Source organism: Diabrotica virgifera, chromosome 9, assembly GCF_917563875.1.
Source record: "Diabrotica virgifera virgifera chromosome 9, PGI_DIABVI_V3a".
In the NCBI taxonomy this organism is placed as follows: domain Eukaryota; kingdom Metazoa; phylum Arthropoda; class Insecta; order Coleoptera; family Chrysomelidae; genus Diabrotica; species Diabrotica virgifera.
In genome coordinates this window covers 187,964,600-187,982,464 of record NC_065451.1, presented here as the reverse complement: position 1 = coordinate 187,982,464, position 17,865 = coordinate 187,964,600, and the positions used below count along the sequence as shown (strand labels likewise).

General features: G+C 34.6%; 1 protein-coding gene across 1 annotated transcript; it reads right to left on the bottom strand.

Moving 5' to 3' along the window:
* Window positions 1–2,576: 2,576 nt before the first annotated feature.
* On the bottom strand, window positions 2,577–17,185 carry LOC126892598 (uncharacterized). Its single transcript, XM_050662165.1, has 4 exons — window positions 17,048–17,185; window positions 14,977–15,023; window positions 9,444–9,552; window positions 2,577–2,993 (listed from the first exon to the last, which is right to left on the bottom strand). The coding sequence occupies exons 1-4, from the start codon at window positions 17,172–17,174 to the stop codon at window positions 2,680–2,682; spliced, it is 597 nt and encodes a 198-aa protein (XP_050518122.1). The 5' UTR covers window positions 17,175–17,185; the 3' UTR covers window positions 2,577–2,679.
* Window positions 17,186–17,865: the final 680 nt, after the last annotated feature.

Below are 17,865 nucleotides of genomic sequence, written 5' to 3'. Positions count from 1 at the left end.
TTTTTAACTATTTTTTACTTTTTTGTAAGCTGTATTTTTGCTAAAAATGCTTTTTGCAATAAAATACTTAGTTTTTGAGTTATCTGCGAAAAGCCGTCTACAAACGTGTTTTTTTTTGTTGAAAAATGAACATGTTCACTCGCAAATAACTCGAAAAGTATTGACTAAGTGAAAAAATTCTATAGAACCAAAGTTGCTTAGAATTAGTCATTTTTTCCATTTCCGGACTCATTTTGAACGCAGTTTTTTCACTCCCGAGAAGAGGTGATACTTACCGCTTGGGCACATCATCATCATCATCATGCAACCTCTTTCGTCCACTGCTAAACATAGGCATCTCCCATTTTTCGCCGCTCTACACGATTCTTTGTGTCTTGTTGCCATTTCTTGGACATTCGTTTAATGTCGTCAACCCAGCGTGATGGTGGTCGTCCTCTGCTGCGTTTTTGTTCTCTTGGGCGCTAGTCAATTAGTTTACTGCTCCATTTTGAGACTTTTAGTTAGCTACGTGACATGCCCAATTCCATTTCTGCTTGGCTATACGTTCGACGCAATCGGTGATACCTGTGGTTTTTCTTAGGTCTTGTTCCTTTTTTTGTCACACTGAGAATCGATCTTTCCACGCACCTTAGTGCCACTCTCATTTTTAGTTCTGTTGTCTTTGTGAGCGTGAGAGTTTCTGCTCCGTATGTCATAATAGGAAGAACAAATTGGTCAAATGTCTTCCGTTTCATATCTATCGGGATGTTGCTCTTAAATATGTCTCTTAGTGAACCATACGCCGCCCAAGCAAGTGTTATTCGTCGTTGAAATTCACAAGCCTGATTATCCTTGCTTATTTTGATTTCATGACCAAGGTATATGTACTTTTTTGTCAATTCGATCACTTGATTTTTGATGTTTAGGTGTTAGTGGGAACTAAATTTGTCATAAATCTGATCATATTGAGGTTCATTTTTTTTTGTATCGGAGATGAAAATAATAAAATACTAGTTTACGAAAAGGATGTCAAAAGAGATGGAGAAAGTACTTTGTCAGCTTATTAAATGAAGAATTTGACAGACAGCCTGTGGAGTCAACGGAGACAGTAGCAGCAATGGTCACCAAAATAACAAACGAAGAAGTGGCTCAAGAGCTTCAAAAAATAAAGAAAGGAAAAGCGTTAGGACCAGATGATATTACTGGGGAAATATGGAAAGCATTGGGAGAGACAGGAACAAGGTGGCTAGTAGGTTTATTTAATAGAATTATGGAAGTTAGACAAATGCCAGACGAATGAAGAAGCAGTATACTAGTACCTATCTACAAAAACAAGGGAGATATACAGCAGTGTACAAACTACAGGGCTATAAAACTGCTTAGCCACACCATGAAAATATGGGAGAGAGTAATTGATAGACGGATACGTGAAGAGACCGAAATATCCGAGAATAAATTTGGCTGTATGCAGGGCAGATCAACAACAGACTCAATTTTCATTATAAGGCAGTTGATGGAAAAATACAGGAGTAAAGAAACAAACGCTCATATGGTATTCATTGATCTTGAGAAAGCATATGATAGAGTTCCTCGAGAGATTCTGTGGTGGGCACTCAATAAGAAAGGAGTCCCTGGTGCATATGTAAAAATTGTGAGGGATATATATGAGGGAGAATTGCACCAAGATGAGAATGCTTAGATGGATGAGTGGAGTGACAAGAAAGGATAAAATTAAAAATGAGTATATTAGGGGAAGTCTAGGTGTGGCACCAATTGATGCCAAAATGAGAGAGCATAGGTTGAGATGGTTTGGTCATGTTCAACGTCGAGACGTTAATCATCCAATACGAAGAGTAGCTGAAGTGCAGATTCCTGGAAGGAGTAGGAGAGGAAGACCAAAGAAGACGTGGGGGGAGACGATTAGGCAGGACATGTTAGTAAAGGGGATTAATATTGATATGACCCAGGCTTGAATTGTGTGGAGAAATGCAATTAGGGAATCCGACCCTGCATAGGGATAAAGCAAAGAGAATGATGATGACTGAGGTTCATTTTTAGACCTATGGTTGAAGGTGCGTTTTCTAATTCCTTTAGTATGTATTGTGTTTTAACCAGATCTTCAGTAATAAGTACTATATCTTCAACAAAACGCATATAATTTTATTTCTCTATTTTCCCACTTTAGCATTTTCAAGGCGCATTCGAGAACCCTTATAAATAATTTAGCTGAGAGAGTGTCGCCCTCTCTCACACCTCGCTCGATATGAATTTCCCTGGTGCTATCATGTAGTTTTACACGCATTGTGGCAATTTTGGTACGTTTTTACTAACTTTGTAAACCTTTAGTCTAATCGACTATTTTTCAGACCAGTTATAATGCTATTTAATTCCACGGTGACGAAGGCTCTGTGAAAGTCTACGAAGATAACTACCAGTGATTTGTTATGGAAAAGTACACATCGGCATAATATAACTTTTTTTTTGACATGTTAGCTATGTGTATGCCAAATTGCATGCCAATGCAGGCAGTTCTTTAAAATCTAGAGCAAAAGCCTTGAGAAAATGGAGTATTATAGGATGTGAGTAAAACAATAAGACTAGTGTAACTGACTATATTGATGTAAAACAATGACAACAAACGATTTATTTAATAAATAATACGTCTGTTTCAAATTGTTCATCAAACGATCAATAAGGATATTAAGCATTTATTCTTCTAATTGCACTTCTAGTTTTAGTGGGATTACACGACTGCTCCAAGTCAAGCTTGTGTGGGCTTTTTCTCTCGCAAAGAACAAAATGTTCTTCATTTAGATTACCAGTGTTAAATTGAAGACGATTGTCATCATATGTGTATATAGCTTGAAGGCACGTCTCGTTAGCAGCTAGGCCCGAACCAGCTTCAAGTTTGTCGCCAAAATAAATTGGACTTCCATCTCTCATCCATATCCATTCGTTATTAGCCATTGTAGTTCCTGATGTCCAAAACCGGTATGTGCCGCCCCACTTGCCCACTGGAAATAGCAAAAATAAATAAAAATTTTAGACTACATGAAGATAATATAAAATACACTTATCCAAGAAATGAACGCACCACCACCAATGTTTCCTAAACCTGTTGTCCGATTTAAGTGAATTTTAAAATGATATAGCCTTATTCTTTAACAATATCGCTGTGATAATACTGTTGCTAAACAGGTAAATTTTCATTGTATACCAGGTGTATTAATCAAACTGTGATTTTTACTCAATGTCTGCGTCACCCTGTGGAATATTCTAGCATTTATAAAATACTGAAATTAAAACTCAACTATAGCTCAATGTTTTCTTAATATACTGTTTTTTTAATCACTAACAGTTTTTCTGTGGCTGTATAAACTAGCCATGTTTTTCATCAATACAGCGTGTTTTTTAATAAGTATGGAAAACTTTAAGGGGTAATTTTGTTTAAAAAAAAAATAATAACAGTTTGCTTCATAAACGTATATCCGCAAATGCTTCGTTTCCGAGATAGGGGGTTCTAATTTTTTTTTTATAAACTGACGATTTATTTATTGCTCTAAAACCGGTTGAGATGTGGACATGATTTTTGATGGGTTTTAAGAGGTAATTATGTCGAATTTTTGACATACAATTAAGGATTTAATATTCCCCATTGGCGCGCATAAGGGTATAAGGCTAATATACAATTCTTAATTGTATGTTAAAAATGTGCAATACCTACCTCTTAAAACTTAGCAAATTTTATTTGCATATCTCAACCGGTTTTAGAGTAATAAATAAATCATCAGTTTGTAAGTAAAATTTTCCCACCCCTATCTCGGAAACCAAGCATTTGCGGATATAAGTTTATAAAGCAAACTGTCATTATTTTTTCATACAGAATTACCCCTTAAAGTTTTCCATACTTATTTAAAAACATTCTGTATTAATGAAACATTGGTCTAGCTGTTAAAACCAACCTCACATAACTTTTTTATTATCCAACATAAGCGAAAAAATTAAAAAAACAGAATATTAAGAAAACATGGGGCTATAGTTTGATTTTAATTTCAGTATTTTATACATGCTAGAATATTCCACAGTGTGTTGCGAGTTGCTTTGACAAAAAAACACAGTTTTATTGGTAGCTGGTACTCCCGGTATATACAATGACAATTATTTACCTATCTAGCTACAATATTGTCACAGCGATATTGTTAAAGAATAATGCTATAACATATTAAAAAAAATACTTAAATCGGACAACAGGTTTAGGAAATTCGAGATATCAAGAATTACCTATCTTTCAGGCGGCGGTACTTTAACTTCTTACTATATTATATTATAAAATATAGATGAAGGGAATTCAATTTTATATACTTTTGAACCCCTTTCAGTAAAGGCGCTAGCGTGAGACCTGTTTGATTTTATTGCAATGGTTTTTGTTCAATATCTCCGCCATTTTCAACAGAAAGTATGTCTAATCTTCGGGCTCAGTGGAGGATGATCGTCTGTTATTGAAACACCAATATAGCCCAGTCGGGATACCATTTGACCTTGCATTAGGAGCTGCCTCAAATTTTATTTTTCTAATCTTTAGGGGGGGTTAATAGTAGTATAAATTTAAAATCTCGACTGAATTTGATTGTTGCGTTAGCCGCCATCTTGATTTTAAACGAGAACCGTTTTTGCTCAATATCTCCACCATTTTCAACTTTTCGACAAAAAATATACAAACTGAAATTGTTGAAAATGATTTTCTATAATTTCGTTTATTATAATTTTTTTCGTGCGGTCAATATTTTCCGAGTTATGGGGAAAAACAGTGACAGTTAAAGAATAATTATTGATATATCGAATTATCTCGTTTATTATTATTTTACAACAAATTTTAACCTATACAAAAATGAAGATATGTAAATTTTGTACAATTTTGATTTCTTTCATTTTTCTGATTAAATCAATATTTAAGGTAGTACATATGCGGTAAAGGCGCGAGCGTAAGACCCAATTGATTTTAAAGCAATTGTTTTTATTCAGTATCTTCCACATTTTCAACTTTTCGACAAAAAGTGTAAGGACTGAAATTGTTGCAATTACGATTTACTACAATTTTTCGGGAGCACCAGTGGCGGGTCTAAGAGGGGGGATGGGAAAATTCCCCCCAACGGGGTCCAAAATTAAAAAAAAATTGTTGAAATATTAAAATATGTTAGCTGACATGAAACTTAATTATCGACAGACAAATTCAACCAATAATACCCGCTAATTAATAAAATTAAGTGAACTTAATGCATATAAGTTATTATTTATGTCTTTTATGTACTTAGTTTGGTTGGTGTGTCATTGGAGGTTTCAAAAATTGTATAAAATATAATTCTCTTTATTCTGTTTATGTACAATTATGTCGTAAAGTTAATAATAAATGAGACAATTCAATAATTGTGCTTCCCCTCCGCTTCCACTATTTACCTCCTTAACTCGGAGAATATTGATCGCGTAAAAAAATTGTGGAAAAGAAATTGTAGGAAATTGCGTTTCCAACAATTTTAGTTCCTACAGCTTTTGTCGAAAAGTTGAAAATGGCGGAGATATTAAGCAACAACGGTTCTCCTTTAAAATCAATATGGCGGCTAATGCAACCGCGGAATTCAGTCGAGATTTTAAATTTACACTACTATTGATCTCCCCTAAAGGATAGAATTATAAAATTTGGGGCAGCTCGGAAAAAAGATTCAATTCAGTAATTATGCTCCCCCCACCACATTCTACTATTTTCCCACTTAACTCGGAAAATATCAACCGCATGAAAAAAATTGTTAAAAAGAAATTGTAGGAAATCATATTTCGAACAATTTAAGTTGAAAATGGCGTAGATATTGAACAAAAACAATTGCTACAAAATCAATCAGGTCTTACGCTCGCGCCATTATCGCATACATACTACCTTAAATATTAACTTTAGCAAAAAAATGAAAGAAACTAAAATTGTGTATAATTCAATTCTCTCTATTTTTGTATAGAAACATTTTTGTCGTAAAACTAACAATAAACGAGATAATTCAATCATTATGCTCTATTTATATATAACTATCACTATTTTCCGCTATAACTGGGAAAATATCGATGGCACGAAAAAATTGTAAAAATAGAAATGATAGACAATTACATTTTCAACAATTTTGGTTATTATACTTTTTGTCGAAAAATTTAAAATGGCGGAGATATTGAGCAAAAACGGTTCTCGTTTAAAATCAAGATGGCGGCTAAAGCAATGGCGGAATTCAGTCGAGATTTTAAATTTACACTACTATTGACCCCCCCTAAAGATTAAAAGAATAAAATTTGGGGCAACTCCTAATGCAAGGTTAGGCCTGTTATTCGTCTAACCCGACTGGAATAATAGTACTTAGATACTTTATTGATAGCGACTGACACTAGGGTAGTAGAACCAATCCCGGGAGAACGTAAAGGTACTGGCGCCGACCCTCGGTCCCTGGTATCCCTCGTACTGCTCGTACCATATTATCGATCGCCAGATGCATTATTTTAAATGGGAGCGTTCACCAAAATGAAGAGTAGGATACTAAGCTCTAGGATAGGATACGATGCGATGGTCTCCGTAGTAAACGCACCCTGAGCCTGTCTCTCTAGCTGAGATATCATAGTTTTATAGAAGCTAAATTTGGGTCATCGTTGACATGAGGACCCCGTGTTTCGTGTATCTAACAAAGGTAATTAGTTTTACTTTCGTCAGCGATTTTGTATAATATCCAAATTATATTGTTTACGATTGGTAAATAATTATCGAAAATTAGTAGTCCACATGTGTAAATATAATAACAAATTATTCCATGTGATCTACGGGGTGATAAAATTATACTGTTTAATACCGGATATTAATTCTGAATATTTGGTATTGAACAAAGTATGAGGACTGAAATTGTTGCAATTGCGGTTTCCTATAATTTTTCGAGAAAACTAGCGGCAGTTCTACGGCGGGGAATGGGGAAATTCCCCCAAGGTCTAAAATTGAAAAAAAAATTGTACAAAAATATATTAGAAGACATGAAACTCTAGACAGACAAACTCAACGCAATAAACCCGCTAGTTAATAAAATTAAGTGAACTAAGTGTATATGTTACCGCCAAACCCGATTTCAGGACAAACTAGTTTATCCTAATATAAAGACGCACACTTCAGGCCAAACTAGTTTATCCTGACATGTATGTTTTTATATCAGGATAAACTAGTTTAGCATAGTCTAAACCAATTTAATCTAGTCGGAAGTCATTGATTACAGATTGGTTGCTGATTTAAACGTAAGTTTAGAAGACCCTATTAAGAGTTGTAAGACTTTTAAGTATTTAGGGTAACTGATAGACCGAAATGGCGCTTGTATGAAAGATATAGAAATGAAAATAATACGGGGAAAACAAGCCACGAAAGCACTCCATGGAGTAATATGGAAGAACACTCTAACCAAAATAAACAAAAAATGATTTTTCAGGGCATAGTGCTGAATATTACCCTACAAGAGCGGAAGAATGGTCAGTGACAAAAATAATGCTAAATAAAATACGAACAGTTGAATTGGAGTTTATGAGAAGGTGTCTACAAATTACCAGGAAGGATAGAATAAGAACAGAGGAAATATGAAGCAGAATAGAAGTAGAATGCTCAATTACAAAAAAGTTGTGGTAGTAAAAGTAGAGCCCTGAAATTGTACGGGCATGTACAAAGAATACCGGAGCACAGGTGGCCGAAAAGATTACTGGACTGGGGGACCCGCGGGAGGAAGACCTGCTGTGAGATGGAAAACTCACATAGGAAATACTATGATAGATAGAGAACTCAGAGATGGCGACTGGGAGAATAGAGTGCTATGGAAGACGAAAACGGCAAACTCATTATGGGAAAAACTCTAGAAGAAAAAAGTAATTCAGCGAACTAGTACGGCTTAATATAAATAATAAATTAAATAAAATACTTTGTTCTTGGAAAAATAGTCATTTTTATTAAAATTATAAATATTCGTAACAAACAAACAATAATATTGAGTCATATTCGCGGTCGGACGGACAGACAGCCTAGGTCAAATTTCTCACATTCAGTACCATCCTTGGATTATAAGCTTTCATTTGACACCTCATTTGTCATTCTACCTGGTATAATGACGGAGGAGTTGAGTTCAAGGACAGACATACAGACGGATGAACGGACGGACGGACAGAGGGACGTGGACAATTCAACTTTTTCACATTTTTTCAAACTGGGTGAAAACAATATTAATTCGTACTCCATTTTATTTGTAAGTGTATGTTTTCTTTTAATTTTTGGAGAAAATCTCATCCTTTTATTTATTATTTTTTAATATTATTTAATTATTCAAGAATATATTGATTTATAGCATGTATCAATATCTTCATTCGATGTATCATATGATACAATATATCGATGTATAATTTGTTTTACCAACCCTGTTGGGACGTGATTTGGGAATTCCCCGCATGCAAAAGTCCTTACATGTTCGCTCAATTTCTTTCGACTCGGCTAAATAAATTGGTTTAGACTAGGCCGTACTAGTTTATCCTGAAGTCTGAGTCTTTACTATATCATGATAAACTAGTTTGGCCTACGCGCAATAGGACAATCTAGTTTGGCCTAGGCCATACTAGTTTATCCTAACGTGCTTAGCACAAATCTGGTTTGGCCGATAACATAAATATGTTATTATTTAGGTATGTCTTTTATGTAGTTTGGTTGGTGTTTCATTGGAAGTTCCAAAAATTTTGTAAAATATAATTTTGTCTATTTTTATATACCTGTTAGGTACATTTGTGTCGTAAAACTAATAGTAAACGAGATAATGCAATAATTATGTTCTACCTGTCACTATTTCCCCCCATAAGTCGTAAAATATCGATCGCACGAAAAAATTGTAATAAAAGAACTATAGAAAACCATATTTTCAACAATTTTAGTTGTCATACTTTTTGTCGAAAAGTTGGACTAATAGTTTTAGAACCCTATTAGTGCACACACTGAAGTTGGATATGAGCTATTACCTCCGATTTCGTTGAACCTTTATCGATTTTCATGAAAATTGGTTAGAGGTTAGTCGATACCTCAAATAACAAACGTGACATGGTTTTCACTTGTAGTTTTACCCTGGGGATGGATGCCACCATTGCCCCCCCGTCTCATGGGTGAAAATTATATTATTAAAAATAACTCCATAAATCGATAGATGGACAAATTATAAGCAAAATTTGTTAGATAAAGATAATAAAATCAATAATATCAATTTAATAAAATAATTTCCACCCCCGAGAAGGGATGGCCTCCCAATAGTTAAAGCGCCATATCACTTTTATTTCTTAAGATATCTTCTAACCAATTACCAATTTTGATGTGAAAACCTTCAGTGACTGCACTTTATATTATGTAAATTTAGTATTAATAATAACATCACACTTACAGTATTGTTTCATCAGAGCATACAGATCTGCGTTTTCTAAATCGTCTCTAATACTAACTAAATCCTTACCAAGCGAATTGCAATGTTGTAGTGCTTGGTACCAGGTGCCCTAAAAATAAAACAAAAAAATATTCAGTTTATACAGCGTGACTCACTAAGAATGTCCAATTTCTAAGTTTAAGTTTCTAAACCTCAAAATATTAAGACTTTACCCAAATCACGCTCTTGAAAAATCGGCATAAGTCCGGCAACGCTGATAATTCTGGCAACGATGTCGAAAAATATTAAAATGAAGCATGTTCGTGCTTCAGGCTTCAGAAGACTGTTGTGTCGGTGTCATGATAGCACGTGGCCGTCGAGTAGATGCCTTTTCAGAATGAATAACCGAAACAAGTTTTCGCTTCAAGAGAGAGTTTTTTTTTTGTTACGTTGTATCTTGGTACACACGATTATGTGACTTGACACTGACACCCTGTGATTTCTTCGTGTGGATTTCTCAAGGACGACGTTTTGTAAGAGGACCGTGCACCCTTCCCGACCTCTGAACTGCAACTGAAGAAGAATTTGACAATCTTAGCGAACAGCTTGACGTGGCCGGATCTGGCTCTACATTGACAAACCTTGCAGTAAATGCATTGATCAACATGGGTAATAATTTGAAGACTTACAGTAACCATTTTTTGAATCCCTTCTTAATTTCTTTTAATAAATGCATTTTGACGCTGCATTTTTTTCTTAATGCAAATTTGTTGCCTGACTTATGCCGACATCCTGTATATCAAATGTTAAAAAAAAAGAATGTATGTGTACTAGTTGTGTACTAGTACTAGTGTACTAGTACGTAAGAAGTTATACTTCTATTATATAATTTCAACGAAATAAATATACTTAATAGTTACAATATCAAAAATTAACAATAATTACCAAAACACAATACAAAAAATACAAAAAAAATATGAATCGTCCGGGATTTGAACCCGCGATCTCTCGATCTCTGGTCCAATGCTACACCAACCGAGCTATCAAATCCCGTGCTATTGACGTCTCGGATACAATTACACATCACGGTGACAAATAGATCAAAGTGAAGTATAAAAATAGATAATTTGTTGATAACTATTTTTAAACATTTAAAAATTATTAAAAAAAATTAAAAATTAATATTTTGTCGACAAAATATTAAATAGGCATCTCATCTTTATAAAATTTCAAAGTTTGATCAGTGTATCATAATTATTTTGGTTATTATTGCGACCTTAAATTATTAATTAACAATTGAATTGTTGCTTAAAATATTCGTTAAATTTTCACCAGCTTCTGGAACTACAATCTACACCAAGAAAGCTTTTATGTCACCGAGATATTTAATTATTGGTAGATAATTACTTATCTAAAACTTTATTTGAAATTTAAAGATTTTGTTGGGAAAACCCGCATTTTCCGAGGAAAATTTTCGTCGGAGCAGATCGAGAAAATCATGTCTTTATGCAGAATTTAATTTCGGTGAATTTTTATTAGGGTATTTTTGGTGTAAAGTTAAAATGTCCGGAGTTATGGAGCAAAAATTGAAAAAAACACGATTTGTGGGCGCCATTTTGTTAATAAAAAAAGTAGCACACTATCTGCGGACTTTGCATACCTATATTAGTGATATATATAATCATAAGCTTCGATTCGAGCAATAAAATTGCTGGTAAATAACTTTTCCCAAAAATGGCTTATTCTCCGATAATTATAATCAGCCCAGAATAAACATACTTATCAGTCTTAACGATAAAATCATTATTTTTTGAGAATTTTTAAATTTAAAATTAAACGGCACGGGAACGGAGCAAAATGCAAAATTTTGACGCATGTCAAAATTTTCAATGTGTTTTTTGAATGTATTCTTTTTTTTTCGAATCCTGAAAAAACTAATAAATATTTTTGAAAAATTTAAAATCACAATGAAAGATTACATTATTACCGAAGGCTGGAAGTCCTTGAAAACTTTATAAACTATACAACACAAAACTATCAGGTTTATTTTAATAAGTTACAGGGGTAATAATAATAATATCGTATGGCATTTTTGCCGGGGAGATCCTTTTGGACAGTTCCGGCGCCACTTACATCTTTAACCATGTTTTAAGTAACTAGTGCCGATGTACACTAGCCCAGGGGGACCGACGGCTTAACGTGCTCTCTGAGGCACGGTGAGACGGCTCGTGTCATTATTGGAAATGAAAATAGGCAGGGATCGAACCCACGTGCACTGGCGTATGAGGCCAGCGATTATGCCGTTACTCCACGGCCGCTCACGGCCGTGTTACCAGTTACAGGGGTGAAAATAAAAGAGAAAATTTAGTGTGATTTTTAATTGCAAATATTTCATTCAATAATCTACTTATACATTATTATACTGGGAATAAATTACCTATTTTATTTGGGAAATAAGCCACAATTTAACTTGAAAAAACAATTTTATTAATGTTTCGACTTCACTGGCTCATTCACATCGGCATTTTATTCTTAATAATTTATCTCATCATATTAATTTATTAATATTTCGTATTTTAACAACGACGTCCGACGTGGAAGTCGAAACGTTAATAAAATTAGTTTTTCAAGTTAAATTGTGGCTTATTTCCCAATTAGAATAGTTAAATACAAAAATGCCACAAAGAAATAGCTTCAGAACAATACTGGGAATAAATTTGAAGTATTTTGTTTCTGTCTAATTCCAACGAGTTTCCTAGTTTTAAAAACTGTCACATTTAAGCAAATGAACCACAATAATCAAATCAAAATCAAATATTGAAATCACGAGGAAAATAGAATTGGCAATTTTAAGCGCTGGATTGGAATTCGGTAACAATATTTCATGAATAAAACTGTTCTTATAACTAATTTTAACCAATTTTAATTTTATTAATAGATTTAAGAAGCGCTTTTGACATAAATAATTGGACGAAAATGATGGAGGAGTTAGAGAATCTTGGAATCCCAGAAAAATTAAGACATGTTAACAGTGAGCCCAAAGAACATCACAACAAAGATCAGTTTCAACAAATACAACTTATTAGAAGATCAATGTAAACAAAAGCGTATAACAAGGTGACTCTATCTCACAAAGGGGCATATGTTCTATTTTTTGAAAAAAATAGAACATATGCCCCTTTTCACAAACATTTTATATGAAAGCCTAATAAAACTTATCTAATTATTACTAGTAATTTATTATTGTTAATAATTATCCCCTGCTAGTTATTCTCGTGGTCAGATGCATCTGGCAAAATATCCATTGCCTTACACTATCTGACTTATATTTGTTAACCCAAACGTAAATCAGAAAAAAATTGGAACGCTTTTGATCATATGTGAACATATACCTCTATTCATAAAATATTTCATTTATTTTGACATATAAGTATACATAAGCCCTTATTACTTTAAAAATCTTATTTTTAGTCAGATATAGGTATCATTTTACACATATCAAATCGCACCTAAATTTGTATGGAATTACTTATATCTCTTTTGTTCTAGGTGTAATATCCATTTTTGGAATGTACGGTGTACTTAGCTCATTTTGCGCATTTGTTTGAATCGCTTTCCCCATATACCCGCCGATTGCCTCTAGGTATTTAAATTCTTCGCATTTTTTTATATTTCTAATCAAGTGGTGTGGGTCTCTTTCTTCGTCCTTTATTCTACGATATTCTGTTTTGTTTATATTGATTGTGATTCCCCAATTTTGGTATTCTTCGGTTAACTTCCGAATCATATAATCCATGTCTTACTCATCATTTGCCATAATCACTTGATCATCTGCGAAGATCGTTTTCTTTATTTCAGAATTTTAAAATTGAGTCACGTTGACCCGTCAATAGTAACTAGGAGGTAACTTTTTGTCGGCAGCAGTTACAGTTTACAAGATAATTACAGTTCCTAATACTAATATCTTTAATACCTAAAATTCAATATCATAATTTCTAGAAAAAAAAACTAAGTTTTCAATCTAATAGCACATAAAACAACACCAAAGGATGTTACTCTACATCCTAGCAGATTGAAAACAATGGGAACCTTCTCTGGTAACACCTCCGAGGCTTCTGCAGTTTGCAAGCCATAACGGATGCTGAGACTAAGGAAGATGAGGGAATTTTACAATTTATAATTCACGTCCCATCTGCTCAGCGCGGTAAAGTTCCAATGAGAATGGTTCCCTTCGTACTCCAATCAGAGTAAACATGTAAATCAAAAATAAATAACCATTTTCAGTTTCGTTGCAACACGAAACTACAACCGCATTATTATTCTAGTCCAATCAGAGAGTGCAGCAAGCACCTCTACCGGTTTCGAAACTTATTAGTCTCTCATCATGAGGCACATATGCTGCTCTCTCTGACCCAACTAGGACAAACCCCGGTGTGCAGTCACGGATTGCAACGAACGAAATGGCAGGGATGTCCTAGCGGCAACTGCTAGCAAAAACTAAGTTTTCAATCTAATAGCACATAAAACAACACCAAACATAGGTGTTACCTAGGTAACACCTACCGAGGCTTCTACTTAGGTAGAAGCCTCGGAGGTGTTACCATAGAAGGTTCCCATTGTTTTCAATCTGCTAGGATGTAGAGTAACATCCTTTGGTGTTGTTTTATGTGCTATTAGATTGAAAACTTAGTTTTTGCTAGCAGTTGCCGCTAGGGCATCCCTGCCATTTCGTTCGTTGCACTCCGTGACTGCAAGCCGGGGTTTGTCCTAGTTGGGTCAGAGAGAGCAGCATATGTGCCTCCTAATGAGAGACTAATAAGTTTCGAAACCGGTAGTGCTTACTGCACTCTCTGATTGGACTAGAATAATGATGCGGCTGTAGTTTCGTCTTGCAACGAAATTGAAAATGGTTATTCATTTTTGATTTACATGTTTACTCTGATTAGAGTACGAAGGGAACCATTCCCATTGGAACTTTACCGCGCTGAGCAGATGGAACGTGAATTATAAATTGTAAAATTCCATCATCTTCCTTAGTCTCAGCATCCGTTATGGCTTGCAAATTGTAGAAGCCTCGGAGGTGTTACCAGAGAAGGTTCCCATTGTTTTCAATCTGGTAGGATGTAGAGTAACATCGTTTGGTGTTGTTTTATGTTGGGTCAGAGAGAGCAGCATAATATGTGCCTCCTGATGAGAGACTAATAAGTTTCGAAACCGGTAGAGGTGCTTTCTGCACTCTCTGATTGTACTAGAATAATGATGCGGCTGTAGTTTCGTGTTGCAATGAAATTGAAAATGGTTATTAATTTTTGATCATAATTTCTCTTAATATTTGAATAAATCAACTGTAACTTAATTGTCTATACAGCGTTTCACGTTAAAAATAGAACATGAGTCGAATGAAGAATGGAAGATTGAATCTTATACAGGCAGTCGAGTAACCACCCGTGCCCGAGAGGTTTGGCAACACTGATCTCCATAGGCGTAACTTTCTATTCTTAACGTGAATCAAAGTGTAGTAAGCATTTGAGCTACATAATAAAAAAAAAATTACCTTAAGTGGAGATGCAAAGTGATAATAATCACGGTCATATCCCACACCTAAAACATCAAATTTTTTATTAAGAATTTAGATAACACAAAAACTTGATTTATATCAACCGGTTGAACAGGCGAGATTTAGAAAAGGGTTTAGTACTAACGATCACTTACAAAACAGTTCACTGGTAAAAAAACCACAGAATATACTGTACCATTACATAATATGACATTTACTGACTTTCAAAAGGCTCTCGATAGTATTGAATCCTAACCCTTGTTGGTCAGCCCTGAAGGATGCTCGAACAGACTCACGGTACATTACACTCATTAAAAACATTTATGGGCAGGCCACATTCCACATCAAAATCAATGAAGACAAAAAACTAACAAAAAGCGCCTTGCTAAAGGTATTAGATCCTTATAGATCGAGTCACTAGAGAATGCTCCAATAACGGACTTAACATAAATGCAACAAAGACAAAGTTACTTGTGGTTAGTAAACACGACGTCGGCCCTATGCAACTAATTGTCAATGATGAATCAATAACAAAAGTTAACCATTTTAAATACCTAGGATGTTGGATAAACGAGACACTAAATCCGGATGAAGAAATTAAAACTCGTATAGAAATTGCAAGAGGAGCATTTATGAAACTTAGATCTATTCTGAGCAACTCTCAGCTGAACTTACAACTAAGAATCAAGTTCCTAAAATGTTATGTGTATCCTGTATTACTATATGGATGCGAAACCTGGATCATGAAGTTTAACATGATGAACAAATTAGAAGCCTTTGAGATGTGGTCGTATCGTAGAATGCTCAGAATATCTTGGGTTCAACGCATTTCAAACAGAGAAATCTTAAACAGAGTAGGTCAAGGCGAAGGTGACTTAATGAAGATGATAAAAAAGAGAAAACTTGAATATCTGGGGCATATAATGAGAGGTAGCAGATACAGGATGCTGCAGTTAATACTCAATGGAAAGATCGACGGAAAAAGAGGAATTGGTCGAAAGAAATATTCATGGCTCCGAAACCTTCGTCAATGGACTGGCTTATCAGCAGATCAATTGTTACATGCCGCACAAGATCGAGAACGATATCGGCAAATTGTTATGGAAGCTACCTACGCCTAAAAATTTGGGCACGGTACTTAAAGAAGAAGAAGAAAGGTATTAGACGAGGTGATACTATTTCACCAAAGCTTTTTACCTTAGCTTTGGAAAATGTATTAAAACAGCTTGATTGGGAGGAAACAGGTTTAAACTTTTGGGTCGTTTTGAGAAAACGTTTGGGTCATTTGAGGTTTGCGGATCATGTAGCATTATTTAGTACAGGTATCAGGGAACTGGAGCAAATATTGAAGGAATTAAGCCAGTAGTCAAATAAAATAAGTCTCATAATAAACCTTCAGAAAACAAAAAAATTATGAGTAATTTACAAACTAATCTTGTTATTGACAACGTCAGTCTGTAAATATAGACCACTATATTATATATCTTGGACACACCATTAAAATCGGCAAAGAAAACCAAATAGCCGAAATAAAAAGACGCATACAAAATTGTCTTGGGTAGCTTTCGGCAAGTTAGCTTTACTTTGAAGAATACAGATATACCAATGTGTCTAAAACGTAGAATTTAAGACAAATGTCCTTTACAAAAAGGACCTTAGAGCAGATCAGTACAACCGAAAGAGCGATGGAGAGGGCAATGCTAGGGACTAGTTTGAGAGACATAATTCGAAATATTGACATTCGTAAAAGAAGAAAGATTACTGATGTTGCAGAACGTATAGCAAGGCTTAAGTGGCAATGGGTCAGACTTGTTGTCCGACATAATCCCGAAAAATGGACACAGAGACTAACAAAGTAAAGACCAAGAGAGAACAGGCGAGGAGTATGCAGACCGCAGAAGCGGTGGGAAGATGATATCAAACAAGTCGCGGGCAAGCAGTGGATGAGAATTGCCAAGAGTAAAAATTGATGGAACCAAATGGAAGAGGCCTATGTCCACCACTGGACGAACACAGGCTTAAGAAGAAGAAGAAGAATATAAAACTATTTATAATCTTTAATACATACCATTGGCATTATTCAACTGGATATTGAATAATATCGTAAAGAATAGAACTATGAAGTGATTTTTCATTATGCTTAACTTTGATCGCATACGAAATACACTACAAATTTCGATGTGTTCGTCGTCCATATATTTATAGTCCGGCTTAAACAACCATAACGTTATTTCTATACAGGGAGATCTAATGTTTATATAGTTGAAAATTTTTTATTAAAAGTTTATTATACTGGGGCGGCCAGATAAGTACTTGGTAAATTTTGGAAAAGTGGTGATATATTTCTGAACGTAGTCTCCTTTTGCTGTATTTATTGAGTATGAAAAGGCCTTTGATCGAGTACAACATCACAAATTAATTAAAATATTAAAGGATAAAGGAGTTGATAGTCAAGATGTACGAATCATAGAAAAATTATACTGGCGTTAAACAGCGACAGCTTGCATAAATGGAAAATCAACAGAAATATGCAAAATACAAAGAGGTGTCAGACAGGGTTGTATACTGTCCCCACTGTTATTCAATTTATACTTAGATAGAATATTTAAGGAAGCGCTGCATAATTTGGAATGGGGTGTGAAAATTAACGGAATTCTAATAAATACAATCAGATATGCAGACGATACAGTTATTTTAAGTGATAATATGAATGGGTTACAACATCTTTTAAATGCCATTGACGTAGTGGGAAGAGAGTTTGGCCTAAACATAAACTGTTCAAAAACAAAATACATGGTATTTAGCCGTTTGGCCCATCAAGATTCACGGTTATATATTGATGGTTATATAATTCAAAGAGTACCAGTTTTAAATATTTTGGTTGCC

Coding starts and splice junctions, on each gene's coding strand:
- LOC126892598 (XM_050662165.1), bottom strand. CDS start 17,174: ATGGACGACGAACACATCGAAATTTGTAGTGTATTTCGTATGCGATCA. Junction 15,024..17,047: donor CCAGTTGAATAATGCCAATG/GTATGTATTAAA, acceptor TTGATGTTTTAG/GTGTGGGATATGACCGTGAT. Junction 9,553..14,976: donor ACTTTGCATCTCCACTTAAG/GTAATTTTTTTT, acceptor TTTTATTTTTAG/GGCACCTGGTACCAAGCACT.